The 16,712-nt window shown below is 40.2% G+C and overlaps 1 protein-coding gene across 4 annotated transcripts in view; it reads right to left on the reverse strand.

Moving 5' to 3' along the window:
- Window positions 1-16,712, reverse strand: part of TCF3 (transcription factor 3) — a 247,019-nt gene that overhangs the window by 12,480 nt on the left and 217,827 nt on the right. For 3 of the 4 annotated variants that reach the window (XM_075863689.1, XM_075863678.1, XM_075863694.1), the window contains exons 19-20: window positions 14,912-15,049; window positions 6,907-7,471 (exon numbers count right to left, since the gene is read on the reverse strand). In XM_075863689.1, the coding sequence (XP_075719804.1) occupies window positions 14,913-15,049 (137 nt within the window). In that variant the 3' untranslated portion in view covers window positions 6,907-7,471; window position 14,912. Of the gene's footprint in view, window positions 1-6,906; window positions 7,472-14,911; window positions 15,050-16,712 lie in introns of those variants that run through there. The other variant, XM_075863682.1, reaches the window with a different exon arrangement.

Genomic DNA, 16,712 nt, shown 5'->3' on the forward strand with positions numbered 1-16,712 from the left:
TAATGCCCGTTGTAGATATTCAATTTGCGCCACATACGGTACCGCTGAGGCGGAGCATGCTACCAAGTCTATTCGTGAAAGAGACTGGAACGTAGACGATGCACATGAGAACTGCCTCACCCCTGGATGTTTATCTCTCCAAATATCTCGCAAGCCCAGTTCCACCATTAATCTTCCAAAGGCAGTCAGGTCTCCCCCTTGCCCACCACCTCCTTTATGAAATCTATCCAACCCTTCAGACATCACTGCGTTAAAATCCCCCATCAAGATTAACGGTACCTCAGGCCACCTGGAAAGTTTTTCCGTAACTCGTTTAAGTACAATGCTAGAATAAGGTGGAGGGATATACAGCACCACTAGAATACATTCCCAATGATATATAGTACAGTGCACTCCCACATATCTCCCCTCCTCATCAGAGAAAGACGAATGACAGACAAAGGGAAGGCTCTTATGTATCAGCAAACTCACCCCCCTAGAATAAGTCGTATGGAAGGAGTGAAACCCATGTGCAATCCACACTCTTTGCAATAAGGACACAGATTCTCTAGTCAGATGCGTTTCTTGCAGCCCCACTATCAAGGCACTTTGTTGTTTAACCCAATTGAAGATTGCCTGTCGTTTCCTAGCTTCCCGTATTCCCCGGACATTCCAGGATAAGCATTTAACCGACCCCATTAGGCGTCATATCCTAGAGAAATCCGTTGCTACTCCAAACTGGTACCCCCGAGATACTGGGCCGTGCGTCCCCTCCCATCCCCCCCGTACAAAACCTCCCCTCCGAAAAGGGTCAGAGCGACATGCACTGTCTTTCCTATCCAGCAGAGGCACACCGTAGTGTGAACTTTTGACATGCCCCAATGGCATCTCCAACTTAACCATGTAACTTTCTCACCACTTCCAGTGAGCTGTGGCTCCCACTGCTATTCATATGTATTAAACAATCCCACACAATCAGCAGATTTTGTAGATACATTAGGTACCCAGTAACGATCCCATAATATCATTGCCAACAAGTACGGCCAATTTGTTAAAAGGATATCACCCTGTCGCATGTCAGACAAGGGTGCTCGCACATAGAACAGCAGAACAACATGTAATATGCTACAGTCCCGCAAAAAGACTCCTTGACTCCAAACTTCACCGCCTAGGCGGGCTTTCACGTATCCTCTGCTCCAGCCGGTCTCCGCAGCCGCGTCTCATTGCAATCCAGCCATCTGGCAGCCTCCCTGGGGTTCTCAAAGAATGAAGCAGTCCCAAATGCAACTACACCCAATTTTGCCGGATACATCATGGAGTATGGTATGGACAAGTTCCTCAGACGCTTCTTTACGTCCCAATATTGCAGCCGCTTCTTCTGCACTTCCGCAGAGAAATCCGGGTAGGATATTTTGGCGCCATTAATGGAGATATCCTGCCGTTCCCTTGCTTTCCGCAGGATCGTATCTCTATCTTTGTAATGTAACAGTTTCACTAAGACCGGTCTCGGGGGTTTCCCTGGCAGTCCCGGTCTGGTAGGTACTCTGTGTGCCCTTTCAACAGCCTATAAAGGTGACAGCTCTTCCAGGGGGGGGGGGGGGGGGGGGGAGAGGGCTTTAAACCTCTTCTGTGTATTCCTGTCCCTATTAGGGGAGGAGATTCAACCTCCTGTGGTGCGGTCATGGAGGGTGAGCAGAGAAATCGGACATACCACACGTTACACAAGGATTTTGTTGGTGGCCTGTTATGCAGTAGAAATTTTGATCCTGCGTAAACATGATCTAATGCTCTAATTACTTTTTTGTGTGTCATTACCGTCTAATAAATGAACTATTTTCCCTCCCTCATTAATAATAAAATTAAAAAGATTATACAAAAACAAACACTTTCAGTTTTTAAAAATGTTAACTTTTATTACAAACTTTTTTTAATGTATTCCTTTTATTTTTTTTATCATTCATCAGTATACAACATCTGAAAGACTGGGATTCAAGAAGTTATACAGTTATAAAAAGCTTACATATATTGCTACAACACAGGTATATTTACAGAACAGTTCTCCAAATCCATTTAAAAAAAAAATATTTTTCAATAAAAAAAAAAAAAAAAAAAATCCAGCCAGCTGATTTGACACTTGTATAAAATAATAAAAAAAAATTCTGAGGCACTCAAGAAACACAATTTCATGTTTGAATTACGTCTTGAATGAAACATTCTCAAAACACTTTACTTTCCGGCTTTATTTGGGGTTAATAAGGCGATGACGTTACTAGCCTTTGCTGATGGATATATGGGAAATAAATATCACATTCTGGGCTTTAAGTAAAATTACTCAATGAGAAAGGGAAAAGAGAACAGATTCAATTGTTCATCCAAAGCATAAACTGTAACAACGAGATGATTGACAGGAGGAGGGGGGGGGGGGGGGGGGAAAGAAAAAATTAATCTACTAATTGACCCATAACACATTAAGACATTCAGGTAATATGCAATAAACTAACTATACTCAGACTATGTTAAGCCAGCCACACACAATATCTGATCTTAGCCCAAGTATCTATGAAAGAGAATAATCCAATCAAATCTGATGATCGTTGCCATACTAAGAAAATGGTTACGTGGTATGTTTGTCTGCACTGGACACTAATGGCAGACGGGGGGCATCCACCTGTTTGAACGTGATCTCGACCCTTGCTCCACAAAGACTGGACTTGTGGGGCAGGCTTACATGGCTGGCTTTTGAATGTAAATGATTGTCTTCACAAAACCCAATCTGTAGCCAGATACTCCTGCATTGTTTATTAACATGGAATACGGTTGACTGGCAAAGTCTTCCATAATCACCCTTTCCAGATAAAGAAATAGACATATTTATGTTATTAAAATAATAACTCCTGCCGAATTTTTATTAAAAAAAATAATCCAGTCCCTCCATTCAAAATATATCTAAAAAGATTAGACTATTTGCAACCTAAATGCTACATTTAAACACCATATGCTGACAGATTTTGAAAAAGGGTGTTTTACAAGTCTGGTTACAAGTGGTTATTCCACAGGTGTGTCAGAGACAGTGATTTAGAAACACTGGGGGAGATTTACGCAGACTTGCATTTTATATGCCAGTCTAAGAATGATGGTCTGTGGCGCAAGATGCCATAAATTTATCAAGAGGTACATGCCTATTAATACATTTGTGCTGTCCATGTGCCAGAAAGGCAAATCTACCAGTTTCTGGTGTATATGATAAATGTGTCAGGCAGCAGGTTTTTTGTTGTTGTTGTTTTATAAGTAGTGGGGATGATGGGGAAAAAAATAAATAAAATGGTTTCACAAAAAAATTACTTTTCTGGCATAGATAGCTTAAGAAGTTCCCCCCGTACTGTGTTCAATGCAATGGTTTACATCCAAATAATTTTAAAATTACATTTAAAGGGAATGTATCAGAATTTAATTCCATTATTGGGGTATGTGCACACGACCTATTTTCAGACATAATGGAGGCGTTATACGCCTCGAATTACGCCTGAAAAAGACGGCTCCAATACGTCGACAAACATAGGCCCATGGCTTGCAATGGGTCTTACGATGTTCTGTTCAGACTAGGTGTAATTTTACACGTCGCTGTCAAAAGACGGCGCGTAAAATGACACCCGCGTCAAAGAAGTGCAGGACACCTCTTGGGACGTTTTTGGAGCCATTTTTCATTGACTCCAATGAAGAACAGCTCCAATTACGTCCGTAAAAGACAGCAAAAAACGCGAGTACTTACAAAAACTTCTGAAATTCAGGAGCTGTTTTCTCCTGAAAACAGCTTCGTAATCTCAGACGTATTTGGCGTTGTCGTGTGCACATACCCTTAGAAGTAATTCTTAGAAGAGAAATAATAGGGCAGATTTACTAATTCTGTCTAAGAGTTAGACCGTGTAAACTTAGACCAGGCAGTCAGAAGATGCACAAAATTGATCACACTGGCAGATGCTGCATGATAAATTTGGCGCAACTCTCTGGACATTTTTCTCTTCCTTTTCCCACCCCTTGGTTGGCTTAGATTTTGGCAGTTTTTAAGCTACACTTTTTGTCCACAGGATATGTCATAAATGTCAGATAGATGCGTGTCCCCCAGCTATCTCTAGAACGGGGCCCACTAAACCCCGCTCTAACTCTCTGTGTTCCGGCTGACGCGTGTGATTCCAGACCATGAAAAAAATAAATAAATAAACTCCGCAAGCTAAGCGGTTTCCGAAAGTCCCATAGTAGTGAACGGCAGTTATTGAAACAGCGTAGCTTGCGAGCTACGCGGTTTCCGTAACTACCATACAGTTGTATGGGACTTCAGGAAACAGCGTAGCTCGGTGAGCTACGCTGTTTTCTTCTTCATTGTCGGGAATCAAACGAGTCAGACAGAGCACGGATATGTAGAAAGGGGTTTAGGGGGCCCCATTCTATAGATAGGTGCAGGTCCCAGAGGTGGGACCTGCAACTATCTGACATTTATGGCATTCCTGAGGATGTGCCATACATGTCCCTGATGGGAAAACCCCTTTTAAGCTGCGTTCACATCTGCGTCAGGGCTCAGTTCCGACGAAACGGAGCCCTGACTGACACAAAATGAAACCAGAGGTTTCCGTTTCCATCACCATTGATTTCAATGGTGACGTATCCGATGCAAATAGTTTCTGTTTTTCTCCATTGTGCAGGGGTTCCGTCCTTTTGACGAAATGAATACCGTAGTCGACTACGCTATTGATGCCATCAAAACGACGGCACCCCTGCACAACCGAGAAAAACGGAAACCATTTGCACTGTTTGTGTCAGTCAGGGCTCCGTTCTGACGGAACGGAGCCCTGACGCAGATGTGAACGCAGCCCAAGTCGATGCAACATTATGTGCATTTCATGACAACAACTTGGCGCAATCACATTAGTAAATCTGCCCCAATGTGTTTATTGATTTTTAAATCTGCAGCTATTTTTTTTTCTTTTTAAACTTCCCTGGGGTTGATCATATTGGAGGCACACAATTCCTTTCTGCATTGTGTGTATAAACAGTGGGGCAGGGTATGCGTGCTTTATAGCATCTGAAAAAAATAGGAGTTAATGGTCAGAAACGGTCAAGAGACTCCAGGAAGTGATTGAGTAGAGCCCCATTCCTGAGAGTGACAGGGGAGATGCATACTGGGCCGTATCTCCGTGTATAGTGTCATGATAATGCCTTATCTAGGCATCCAGGAGTACTATAGAGCTCTCATTAACTTAAGGCCCTTTTACGCTGGCCGATAAGGGCCCGATGCAACGAACGCCGAACAACGAGACATCGTTCATAGACACTCGTTTGCTCCTGTCACACGGAACTACGGATGGGGACGAGCGGTCGTTACTCTGATCGCTCGTCCCCATACATGTCGGCAGCGCGTCTGCCTGTTTACACCGATATTTAACTTTTTGAAAACGATACGATCAGCAGATGATCGAGCGTTTGCTTGCTCATCTGCTGATCGTTCCCGTTTACACTGGGTGATTATCGGCAACAAGCTTTCTGTGAACGCTCGTCTGCCCGATAATCGTCCAGTGTAAAACCCCCTTTACACACACCTTTTAATGAGATGACTGATGATCCAATCACAGTCTAGCAAGATTTAAAAAAAAAAACAAAAAAAAAACACCGCCTAAAATACTTCAAATGTTTATAATAAAACCAGATTTAAATGATATGCCATTTTCTGATAATACATTCCCTTTAAATACAAGAGGTTAAAACAGGGTAAGGAGAGGAGAGGGGACTGGACTGTTAAGTATTGAATGACAGCTACATTTGTGAGCAGGAGTGCAATTCAGGTACAAAACTCAGACATACAAATTATACAGTACATAACACTAAGTAAATCATGTGGGCTGCAAACATTCAGTAGATACTGCATGTCAGTGAAAATGCTTGGACAGTGAAAGCTGTATAAAATATTCCATTCAATACAGAGATGTGCATCCTGAAGTTCTGACTGATATAATTAGGGAAGCACAGGAACTAAACAAAATCAACATGGAAGGCATTGGTGTTGTGGATTAGACAGCCATTACTAGTGCATCCAGCAAGTAAGTCTATAAAATCAGGAGAATGTCAGCTCACAGATTTTTTTTCTTTTCTTATTTTAAAATTTGCAGAGCCCCACGTTTTTACCCATAGAGCGTGCAAAAATATTAGGCTATCTTCACAGAGTTTTTTGCAGGCTGAAAATTCGGCCTCAAAATTCCTTCTGGAATGTTGAGGCATAATTTTGATCTGCCTGCACGCCGTTTGCTGCATTTTCGCCCGCGGCCATTGAGCGCCGCAGGCAAAAACGCAGCGAAAAACGCTTTCTCTACCTCCCATTGATGTCAATGGGAGGTCAGACGTAAACAACCAAAGATGGGGCATGTCACTTCTTTTTCCTGTGAGCCGGTTTTACCACTCGCGGGAAAAAACGCCTCAGTCTCCCATTGCAATCAACGGGAGGAGTTTTCGGCCGTTATTTGGCGCCTTTTCAGACGTGTCGAAAAACGTGTAAAAAAACTCATTGTGAACAGGGCCTTACTAGGATACCTGTAATAGTTTGCAAGTCCTACAATGAGCTGAACAAGATCCCGGATCTCCACAGGAATCACACCCTTTGTTGTTTTTTTATCAGACAGAAATTATATATATATTTATACAGAGGGACTTCTCTCTGTAGCACCATAGGTGTTACCAATTCCAGCTCCTAAAAATCAATATTATAGCTAGCAACATTCTTTAGAATAGGGTGACTTAATTAGATGGAAAAATAAACTATAGGAAAGGTAGACAGCACAGTGGTTGAGGTATTACAGGGAGTCAAGATAAGGATAGACCACTGTAGCTCTTGTCTATATTTTTTTTATTTAAAAAAAACTTTTGTTCTGAATTTTATAAAAAAAAAAAAAAAAAAAATCCATTGCTAAAAACAGAAACCTGAAAAAATATTTTCTATTTGTTCTAACAAAAAAAAATAAAAAAAAATACTCACAGGCCTATCTTATTTTAAATTGTATTTGCTTTTTTTTGTTTCTTATTTCAACAAACAAAAAGTCTCTTGTTTTTGTCTTAGAAGTGTAGGCACAAGGTTGGGAAAATACTCATTACTCCCAGCAGAGCAGGGGCGGATAACATCTGCAAACTTTCTACAACTTCCACCACTTAAATAAGTTCTTTTTTTTTCAGTTAAGGCAAATTCCTCATGACTTCTCTTCTTTCTTTAAGCGCAAGTCCAAAGTCGAGATGTCAATCCAAGTCAGTTTATTTTCTCTTTCTACTGTAAAACTCAGTCATTAGAGTCCATTTCTCAGGAAAATATAGTCAAGGCCACAAAAGAATTCCGTGTCTCGAAGTTTTTTTTTTCCCCCAAACAAAAATTGTAAAACCTTTTCAAAAATTAGAATTATATATATATATAAAAATAACCCCACGTATGGTGTAAAAAAATCCAGCAAACTTGATGAAACTGTTGAGAGAGAAAAATATTACAATACACTAGGAAGAATAGGTCAACCTTTTCAATAAAACCGTTATTTTACGAGTCATCATTATGCCTTGTAAACTACAGTATCCCACTAGAAAATGAATTCCTTTCTCTAAATTATACATGCAGGAATAGAGAAGACAAAGAAGTCAAATGCTTTACACTTGTTTGATTGCAGAAGCAGAGATTCAAATCTACACTATACATTTACAATGTATGGTAGGCGTATGAAACCTAGGACCACAGACTGTATATTTATGGTGCATGGTCTTTAACCCCTTTAGGACGCAGCCTGTTTTGGCCTTGTGGCACAGCCGATTTTTTCAAATCTGACACGTTTCACTTTATGTGGTAATAACTCTGGAATGCTTTTACCTATCCAAGCGATTCTGAGAATGTTTTCTCGTGACATATTGTACTTTAGGATAGTGGAAAAGTGTGGTCGATAAATTCAATATTTATTCGTGAAAAACACCAAAATTTAGAGAAAATTTGCAAAAATTTGCATTTTTCTAAATTTAAATGTATCTGCTTGTAAAACAGATAGTAATACCACACAAAATAGTCACTAGTTACCATTTCCCATATGTCTACTTTATGTTTGCATCATTTTTTGAACATCCTTTTATTTTTCTAGGACGTTACAAGGCTTAGAACTTTAGCAGCAATTTATCACATTTTCAAGAATATTTCAAAAGGCCATTTTTACAGGGGTCAGTTCAGTTCTGAAGTGGTTTTGAGGGCCTTATAAATTAGAATCCCCCAACAAATCACCCCATTTTAAAAACAGCATTCAGAAAGTATTTTAACCCTTTAGGCGTTTCACAGGAAATAAAGCAAAGGGGAAAGTAGAGGGGAAATGTACAAATTTCTCTTTTTTTTGCTGAAATTCATTCGTAATTAAAAAAATTGTGTAACACAGAAGGTTTTACCAGAGAAATACAATTCAATATTTATTGCCCAGGTCCTGCAGTTTTTAGGAATATCCCACATGTGGCCCTAGTGTCCTAATGGACCGAAACACCGGCCTTAGAAGCAAAGGAGCACCTACAGGATTTTGGGGCCTGCTTATTTTTAGATTATATTGTAGGCACCATGTCGGGTTTGAAGAGGTCTTGTGGTGACAAAACAGTGGAAACTCCCCAAAAGTGACCCCATTTTGGAAACTAGACCCCTCAAGGAATTTATCTAGGGGTATAGTTAGCACTTTGACCCCACAGGTATTTTGCTATATTTATTGGAGTTAGTCTGTGAAAATGAAAATCTACTTTTTTTTCTGAAATAACATAGAAATTTGTAATATTTACAAGGAATAAAGAAGAAAATCCATTACAACATTTGTAAAGCATCTTCTCCCGATTACGGAAACACCCCACATGTGGTAATAAACTGATGTTTGGACACACAGCAGGGCTCAGAAGGGAGGTAGCGCCATTTGGATTTTGGAGAGCAGGTTTTGCTGGATTGGTTTTTAGTGCCCTGGAGGGAACAAAACAGTGGAAACACCCCAAAAGTGACCCTATTTGGGAAACTACACCCTTCAAGGAATTTTTCTGGGGGTATAGTAAGCATTTATACCACACAGGTCTTTTGCAGAATTTAGTAGAATTAGGCCGTGAAAATGAATATAAAAATTTTTGTCCACTAAAATGTTGCATTTTTTTCATTTTTACAGGGAATAAAGGAGAAAAAGTCGCCCTAAATTTGTAACGCAATCACTCCCGAGTATGAAAATACCCCACATGTGGTAATAATTTATTTTTTTTATAGAAATTAATCTTTGCAGGACTGATCCTTTTTTGCTTTTCCATTTTAGTTTTTCACTCCCCGCCTTCCAAACGCCATAACTTTTTTATTATTCCATGAATTGAGCTGTGTGAGGGCTTATTTTTAGCAGGACGAGCTGTAGTTTTTATTGGTACCATTTTTTGGTACATGCAAATTTTTGATCACTTTTTATTTAGAGCTTTAAATTCTTTATTTCTTACAGCGTTCATAATGCGCTATAAATGACAATTTTACTTTATTCTGCGGGTCGGTACGATTACGGCGATACCATATGTATATAGTTTTTTTATGTTTTGCAGCGTTTGCACAATAAAATCACTTGCCTATAAAATAATTTATTTTCTGTGTCACCGTATTCTCAGAGCCGTAACTTTTTTATTTTTCAGTCAAAAAAGCGGTGTAAGGGCTTGTTTTTTGTGGGACGGGTTGTAGTTTTTATTGGTACTATTTTCGGGTACATGCAACTTTTTATTCTATATTTTGGGAGGGGTGGTGACCAAAAAATAGTGATTCTGGCATTGTTTTTAGCTTGGTTTTCTTGCGGTGTTCACCGTGCCATAAAAATATTCTAGTTTTATAGACTGGGTCGTTACGAACGCGGTGATAGCAAATATGTGTACTGTTTTTTAAAGACACCATAAGACACTGGCCACATGGACGTACAGTTGCGTTGTGGTGCACCTAGGGGTTAACAGAGTGCAATTGATACATTTGTGCATTCACCGCTACCCATCTGGGCCCTTCATCGAATGAACCCTACTAGAGATCTGCTGATTGACATGGGTCAATCAGCCCCAGAGGTTAACTACTTATAAAAAAATAAACACAAAAAAAACAAAAACACACACCTGTGTGCAGTTGCTCATTTAATGCATATATTATTGGGGGCGCAAAAAAAAAAAAAAAAAAAAAAAAGGAGGCATATTGTCTTATGGGTAAAACCTGTCAAATAAACCCAACCTCATTTGAGGTCAGTGATTCCCAACTGCTCCTTAGGCCTTATTTACACGAGCGTATTTAATGTGCGTGAAAATCACGCGCGTCGCACGGATCTATTTTAGGCCATGGGGACGTCCATACTGTCCGTGATTTTCACGCAGCGTGTGTCCGCTGTGTAAAACTCACGACATGTCCTACACTACTTTTCTTGCGCATCACGCACCCATTGAAGTCAATGGGTGCGTGAAAATCACGTGCAGCACACGGAAGCACTTCCGTGTCGCGCGTGATTCGAGCTACAGTTGTAAAATAAATGAATGAAAACATAAAAGCACCTCCTGCTTTTATGTTTGTAAACATAAAAACAGTGTCATAATGATGCCATATGCGCGAAAATCACGCAGGCACGCACCATTCACTGATGACACAAAGAACTGCTACGCGCGCAAAACGCAGCGTTTCTTGCGTGCGCAAAACGCACACGCTCGTGTGAATCCGGCCTTAGTATAACCTATGAAGGGTAATCCCCTTTAATAACCCCTTAATGACCAGGCCTTTTGTGCATTAATGACCAAGCATATTCTTTTGTTTTTTTCACAGCTTTTCTGAGAGTTATAACTTTAATTTTCTGTCGTCATAGCCGTATGACAGCTTGTTTTTTGCGGGACGAGCTGTATTTTTCAATTGCATCATTTTTGGCTGCACATAGTATATGAACTTAGATTAAGGTTTTTTTTTGTGGAGGGAATTGAACAAAATAAACCAGCTATTTCAGCATTGTTTTTCGCGGTTTCAAATTACGCCATTCTCTATGCGGCGTAAATAACACATTAACCATATTCTATGGGTTGGTACGATTATAACGATACTAAATATCTATAGGGTTTATTATGTTTTACTACATTTGCACAATAAAAACCCTTTAAAAAAAAAATATTAATTACAAAAAAAAAATTTGGCGCTGTAGCCATAGGTGTGCTTGTTTTTTGGGGGACGAGGTGTAGTTTTCATTGCTACTATTCTGAGGTACATGGGACTTATTAATGAACTTTTTTTTTTAATACGAATTATATATATACACATACATACATACACACTTCTGCCCAAATGCAAAGTTTCCGCTCAAAAACCTACAGTGTTTCTCTACGTTGCATTTGGGCTAATAAAGCTCTTTCTTTTCTAACAAATACGACTGGATGTGCTGCCTTTTTTGTGTTTCTCTACAAGTTTGGGGTTTTTATTTTACGGTCATTTTTTATTTTCTCCAGTTTTAAAAAATAAAATAAAAATAAATTCAGTCTCATTAGGGGACTTCACAATACGATCTTCTGATCGCTTATATACTTAGTATACCATAGCATTATTGCCTTTCAGTGCAAAACTGACATGCAGTCTATTAGACCCTGTTCTGGCACGGCCTAATAGTTGTCAATGGTTAGGCCTCCGCCAGCCATGGCAACCCATCGGTGCTCCGATTGCATCGCAGGTCTGCCGATGGGGTGACAGAGGGAGCTCCCTCTATCAAACAACTTAGATGCCACGTTCGCTCTTGACCACGGCATCTAAGTGGTTAGAGTCTAAGTTCTCTCCAAGCCGATCAGGAGCCTGGCTGTGTATAAAAGCTGTTCTCCTGCCACTGAACTTGTGGGTACAGTGGCAGTACCGAGATACGAGCGACAAATATATCCGTCACAATGCGGGAACTAGCCCCCAGTTGTGATGGATACATCCGTCGCTGGTTGTTAAGGGGGTTAAAAAAGGGATGTCTTTTCTCCCTAGAGAGATTCAAAATAATTTAAAACAATGGGAGATCTCATTTTAGAAATAACATTTAGGTAAACTAACAAATTTTAGATATGAGGCCTATTATGTTAGAACAGATGAAATAGTATCTCTCTTGGCATATTTTTGTTATTTATATTTTATTTTCCTTGAAGGTAAATATGGGCTGCAGGAGTCTACAATCTGCACGTCCCATACATTCAGGGGTGGGAGTAGAACAGGGAGAATCTTGAAGGCTGATTTCACACGTCGCGGTCAAAATGTGCCAATGCCTGCCACCCCCCCATCTGTACTTCCTGCTGAAGCGATGATGTGTCTACACAGGGACATGTGACCGCTGAACCCAATCACTGGCCACAGCAGGTGAATGGTCAAGTACAGATGACTGCTGCGGCCAGGTATTGGTGGCAGCAGTCACATGTCCCTGTGTCAACACGTCATCGCTGCAGCATGAAGTGGAAACTGGCGGGGGAGCAGGCAGCGGCAGAACGGAAGCAGGCAGCGGCAGAACGGGAGCGGCAGAGGATCAGTGTCGTGCTGTACAGAAGAGAGAGCAGTTTAAAAAGACCATTTTTTTTTATTCCCTAGACAAACTCTATAAAGGGTTTATCCTGGCTTTTGAAAATTATGGCCTGTCCTTCGAATAGGCCATCATTATTGGATCGGTGGGGGTCTGATCAGATGTTTGAAGGGGCCAAAGAACAGTGTTGCATAGCTGCTACAAATGTAAAAACGTGTGCAAGTACGAATGAAAAGGGTACGCCATAAAATTTTAAAAACCCGGATAACACCTTTAAGGGCCTGTTCACATCAGTGTAGTGTTTCCGTCAGAGCTTTCCATCGGGGGGGGGGGGGGGGGAACTCCTCAACGGAAAGGCAAACGGAAACCATAGCTTCGGTTTGTATCACCATTGATCTCAATGGTGACGGATACTTTGCTAATGGTTTCCGTTTGTCACCGTTGTGAAAGGGTTGAGTTTTTTTTTTTTTACAAAATAGAGCAGGCCGACTGCGCTATTTATTCAGTCAAAAAAACTGAACCTTTTCAAAACGGTGACAATTCATCTCTACGAAGCTGCCGGACACAGAACGCAGAAGACAAAGCTTGTCATGTAGCGCTCTTGGTGAGTTTCGGTCCCCTTTTTCCTTATCGCTGGGGGTCGGAACCCCAGTGATCACACATGTATCCCCTATCCTGTGGATAGGGGATACATGTGTTTTATGGCACAACACCTTTAAACCTCCAGGAACAGCAAAATTGCTGTTCCTGGCCATTAGAGCAGCATGTCAGCTGCTGACACCTGCAGTGTATAGAGCGGGCAGTGAGCCTGCTCCATACATCACCCCCCCGCTCCATGATGTGCCGGGAACGTCATGTGCCTGGAAGGGGTTAAGTAATGAAGCGGTGAGGGGGCCCGGCGATGCTGGGTCCCTTGACTGCGGACTATAAGATTTAATCTTGCTAAAAACTTCGTCTTATAGTCCGAAAAATACGGTAAGTTATGGCTCTCAGAAACTGAACAAAATAATTTTTTTTAACCAATAGTTTTTTCTTTGTAAAAGAAGTTAAATATTACATTTTTTCCTATTTTCTGTGGTCTAAAACCTGGGTGCGTCTTATAGTCCGAAAAATAAGGCATTTCATACATCCTGGCAGAAAGGCAGTGAAGTAGCCAAGGATGTAACAGATACGTCTTTGCTACTAAATGGCTCTCACACGAAGTCTAAGAGTATGTTTTAAAAGCTATGTAAATGTTTGAAAGGGTTTTCTGTTTTTCTTAATAAAAATGTGTATTAGTGTGTGTTAATAAACTTTGTAAATACATTTCATTAAAAATTATTTTTACTTTTTAAGATACATCTTCTCTGTATTCACTGACCTGACGCGTTCAGTGACAGTGGGTCCTGCGCATCTCTGACATACAGGACCCACCTGTAATCTAATCACATCTAAGTTATGAGCTTAGTTTACAGGTGAAACATTCAAACATGAAGATTATTGGCTTTAACAAAACACCTGTTTCGCTGCAATATAGGCAAAGCTATGGAAGGTTATAGTGAAAGCTGCATATACTTGCAGCTCTCCCTTCAGCCTATGTGAAGGAGATGAGGGATGGCAGCGTGCAGGTAGAGGAGGCAGTTAAGTGATCCTCCTCCTCTTGTCCCTGTAAGGCTGCAGAAGACTCCAGGTGGAGGGGTAAACTAAACTTTTGTACATGTTAAATCACCCTTCCCTATCAGTCAGAGATGATACTTGCACTTCGATTGTTACCTATGGACATAGCTGCTAACTGCACGTCAAGACAACTGCAATCTTCAGGTTGTCGGCTTTCAGGACTTAAGGTTGGGGGTACAATTACTTTTTAAGGTGTGTAAACCCAGTATTCTATAGGTTACTTTTTAAAAATTTCCAGTTTATGGCCTAATGCACACGGCTGTTGTGATTTTGTGGTCCGCAAAACCCCAGATGTTGTCTGTATTTGCGGTCGATCTGTCAGCAAATAACTTTTCGTAGCGCGTACGTGTCATCAGTATTCACGGAACCGGAAAAAAAAAAAAAAGCCAGAGGTCACATGATCCGCAAATAGGAACCGTAAAATTACGTCCTGAATTTTTGTGGCCCAGACTCACAGCCCCCGCACGAATCCACTAACATCATGGCCGTGTGCATGGGGCCATATGGATGAATGGGTCCTTGTGCTATCTGCAAAATTGTGAATTACGCATAAAACCAGATTATTGGTCTCTAATTCTGGTTATTTTATAAAGATATGTGCAAGTAGACATAGGCATAAATGGTATGTATGAACTGGCTACTAGAGGTGCAAAATGACCAAAAAACCCTGGCAGGTAAAGGGTTAAAGAGCATTTTGTCTTTCTTTAGGGTACACAATGAAAGCAGTTGTTACTCACTTCACATATGGCCCACTGGGTTATGAGAGTCCCCAAGACCAGGCAGTCCTCCAGGCAGCCCCATTTGTGGATCCACACCTGAAACTTTTTCTTCTTCACGCCTCTTCAGACAAGCAGCCTTTGGGTTTAGATTTCGCTCTATGGAGCAAAGCAATTGTTACATGGTGTGGTCTAAATTGCTATAATCATAAGTGAGGATTAGATGATCACCATTACATTAAAGGAGTAGTTGTCTTAATACAATAGTCTTATTATTTATATTCAATAGGGTGTAGTTAAAAAAAAAAAGCGATTATTGATCTTAAAGTTAAATTTGTAAATTGTTAGAAAAGCAAAAAAGTAAAAACAGGAAAATGAAAACATTTAAAAAAAAATAATGGTCAGTGAGACCAACTCACTCAGACAAATTCAAATTACCATGAAGTTGCCAAACGAAACAAGTCCATGAAATACATTCAGCAGCAAACAAAACAAACAAAAACAAACAAACAAACCACACGGCAAAAAATTTAATAGCAGGGAAAGTAATACGTAAAAGCAGCTGTATCACAGAAGACAATACGTAATACTGACGTCGTAAGGTGGTGTACACAAGATGCAGCAGACATTAATGAATAGAAGAATGCAAAATATATTAAGGAGCGTGTGATAAAGGACAGATGTTGAAAAGATTAAAAGGAGTACCTGCTGTGTTTTGTTTAAATGTTTTTCTAAAAAAATCAAGTCTCTTGCTATTTGGTGTATCAAAGTATTATAGATAATGAAATTAGCCCCAAAATAGCTCATCTGCAACAGTATATCAATCATTATAAAATATAATGAATGTAAAAGGCAAAACTATTTGAAATAGATATTTTTTGTGCGATCATAATCCCCTATATATTATCACTAGCAGAATGGATCCTGCTGCAAGTAGGAGCAAAGCCACAGGAGAATCAAATGCTCTTGTTGTCGATCAACATCCCACTTGTGGTTTGATCTCTGTAAACGTTTTATAATTTGCAGAGGCGCTTCAGTGGGGAACTCCTTATTGCCCACAGCTATCCTTCTGTAGCTGAAGCAGTTGTGCCGTCCTAATTGAACTAATAATATATATTGAACTGTATACATTTTAACCCATGGTAAATCTTTAAAGATCAACTACCCCCATAATATCAGAATTTGGCAGTTCATGAACAACTTAATAGTCTCTTAGCTTCCGCATCCTTTTCACTCCCACCACAACCATTTCCATATTTTCCACTTGCCTTCATCTCTTGGCAGGGATCAGGTCATGCTGCTGTCCATGGTCCTATGCCTGTTCATTGCTGCATGCACAGCCCTGAAAGCTGTATACTTCCTTCTAGTATTGTGTCGTTATTCTTACATGAGTGATGCTTTCTGCACAAAGGTGCTGCAGAATTATTACACCAATAGGAGTAGCAAGACTTAATATACAGAGGAAGTAGATAAGAATGGGTATCTCCAGGGCAGTGCACATAGCACTGAGTACTTTGATTTAAGGGGAGGGAAGAGAGAGTATGGGATTAGGGCCAGAATTACATTGTACAGCAGCAGCTTGGCTATGTGTGACAGCAGCAACACAAGGACTTTCATTCCTTACCAATAGTTGAAGGCAAGTGGAAAACATGGCAATGGTTGAAATGAAAGAAGAATATTAATTTTTCTTTTTTTTTTATCCACTGCTTAGTTTCTCATTTCTTTTTATGAAAGGAAGGGGAGGCAGGTACTTTAAACAAAAAACAAAACAAACAAAGAGATAGTAAGTGGGATGAGAAGAAAATAAATGTAATAAGTGCTA

The sequence above is a fragment of the Rhinoderma darwinii genome, chromosome 1 (genome assembly GCF_050947455.1).
Source record: "Rhinoderma darwinii isolate aRhiDar2 chromosome 1, aRhiDar2.hap1, whole genome shotgun sequence".
NCBI classification, from domain to species: Eukaryota; Metazoa; Chordata; class Amphibia; order Anura; family Rhinodermatidae; genus Rhinoderma; species Rhinoderma darwinii.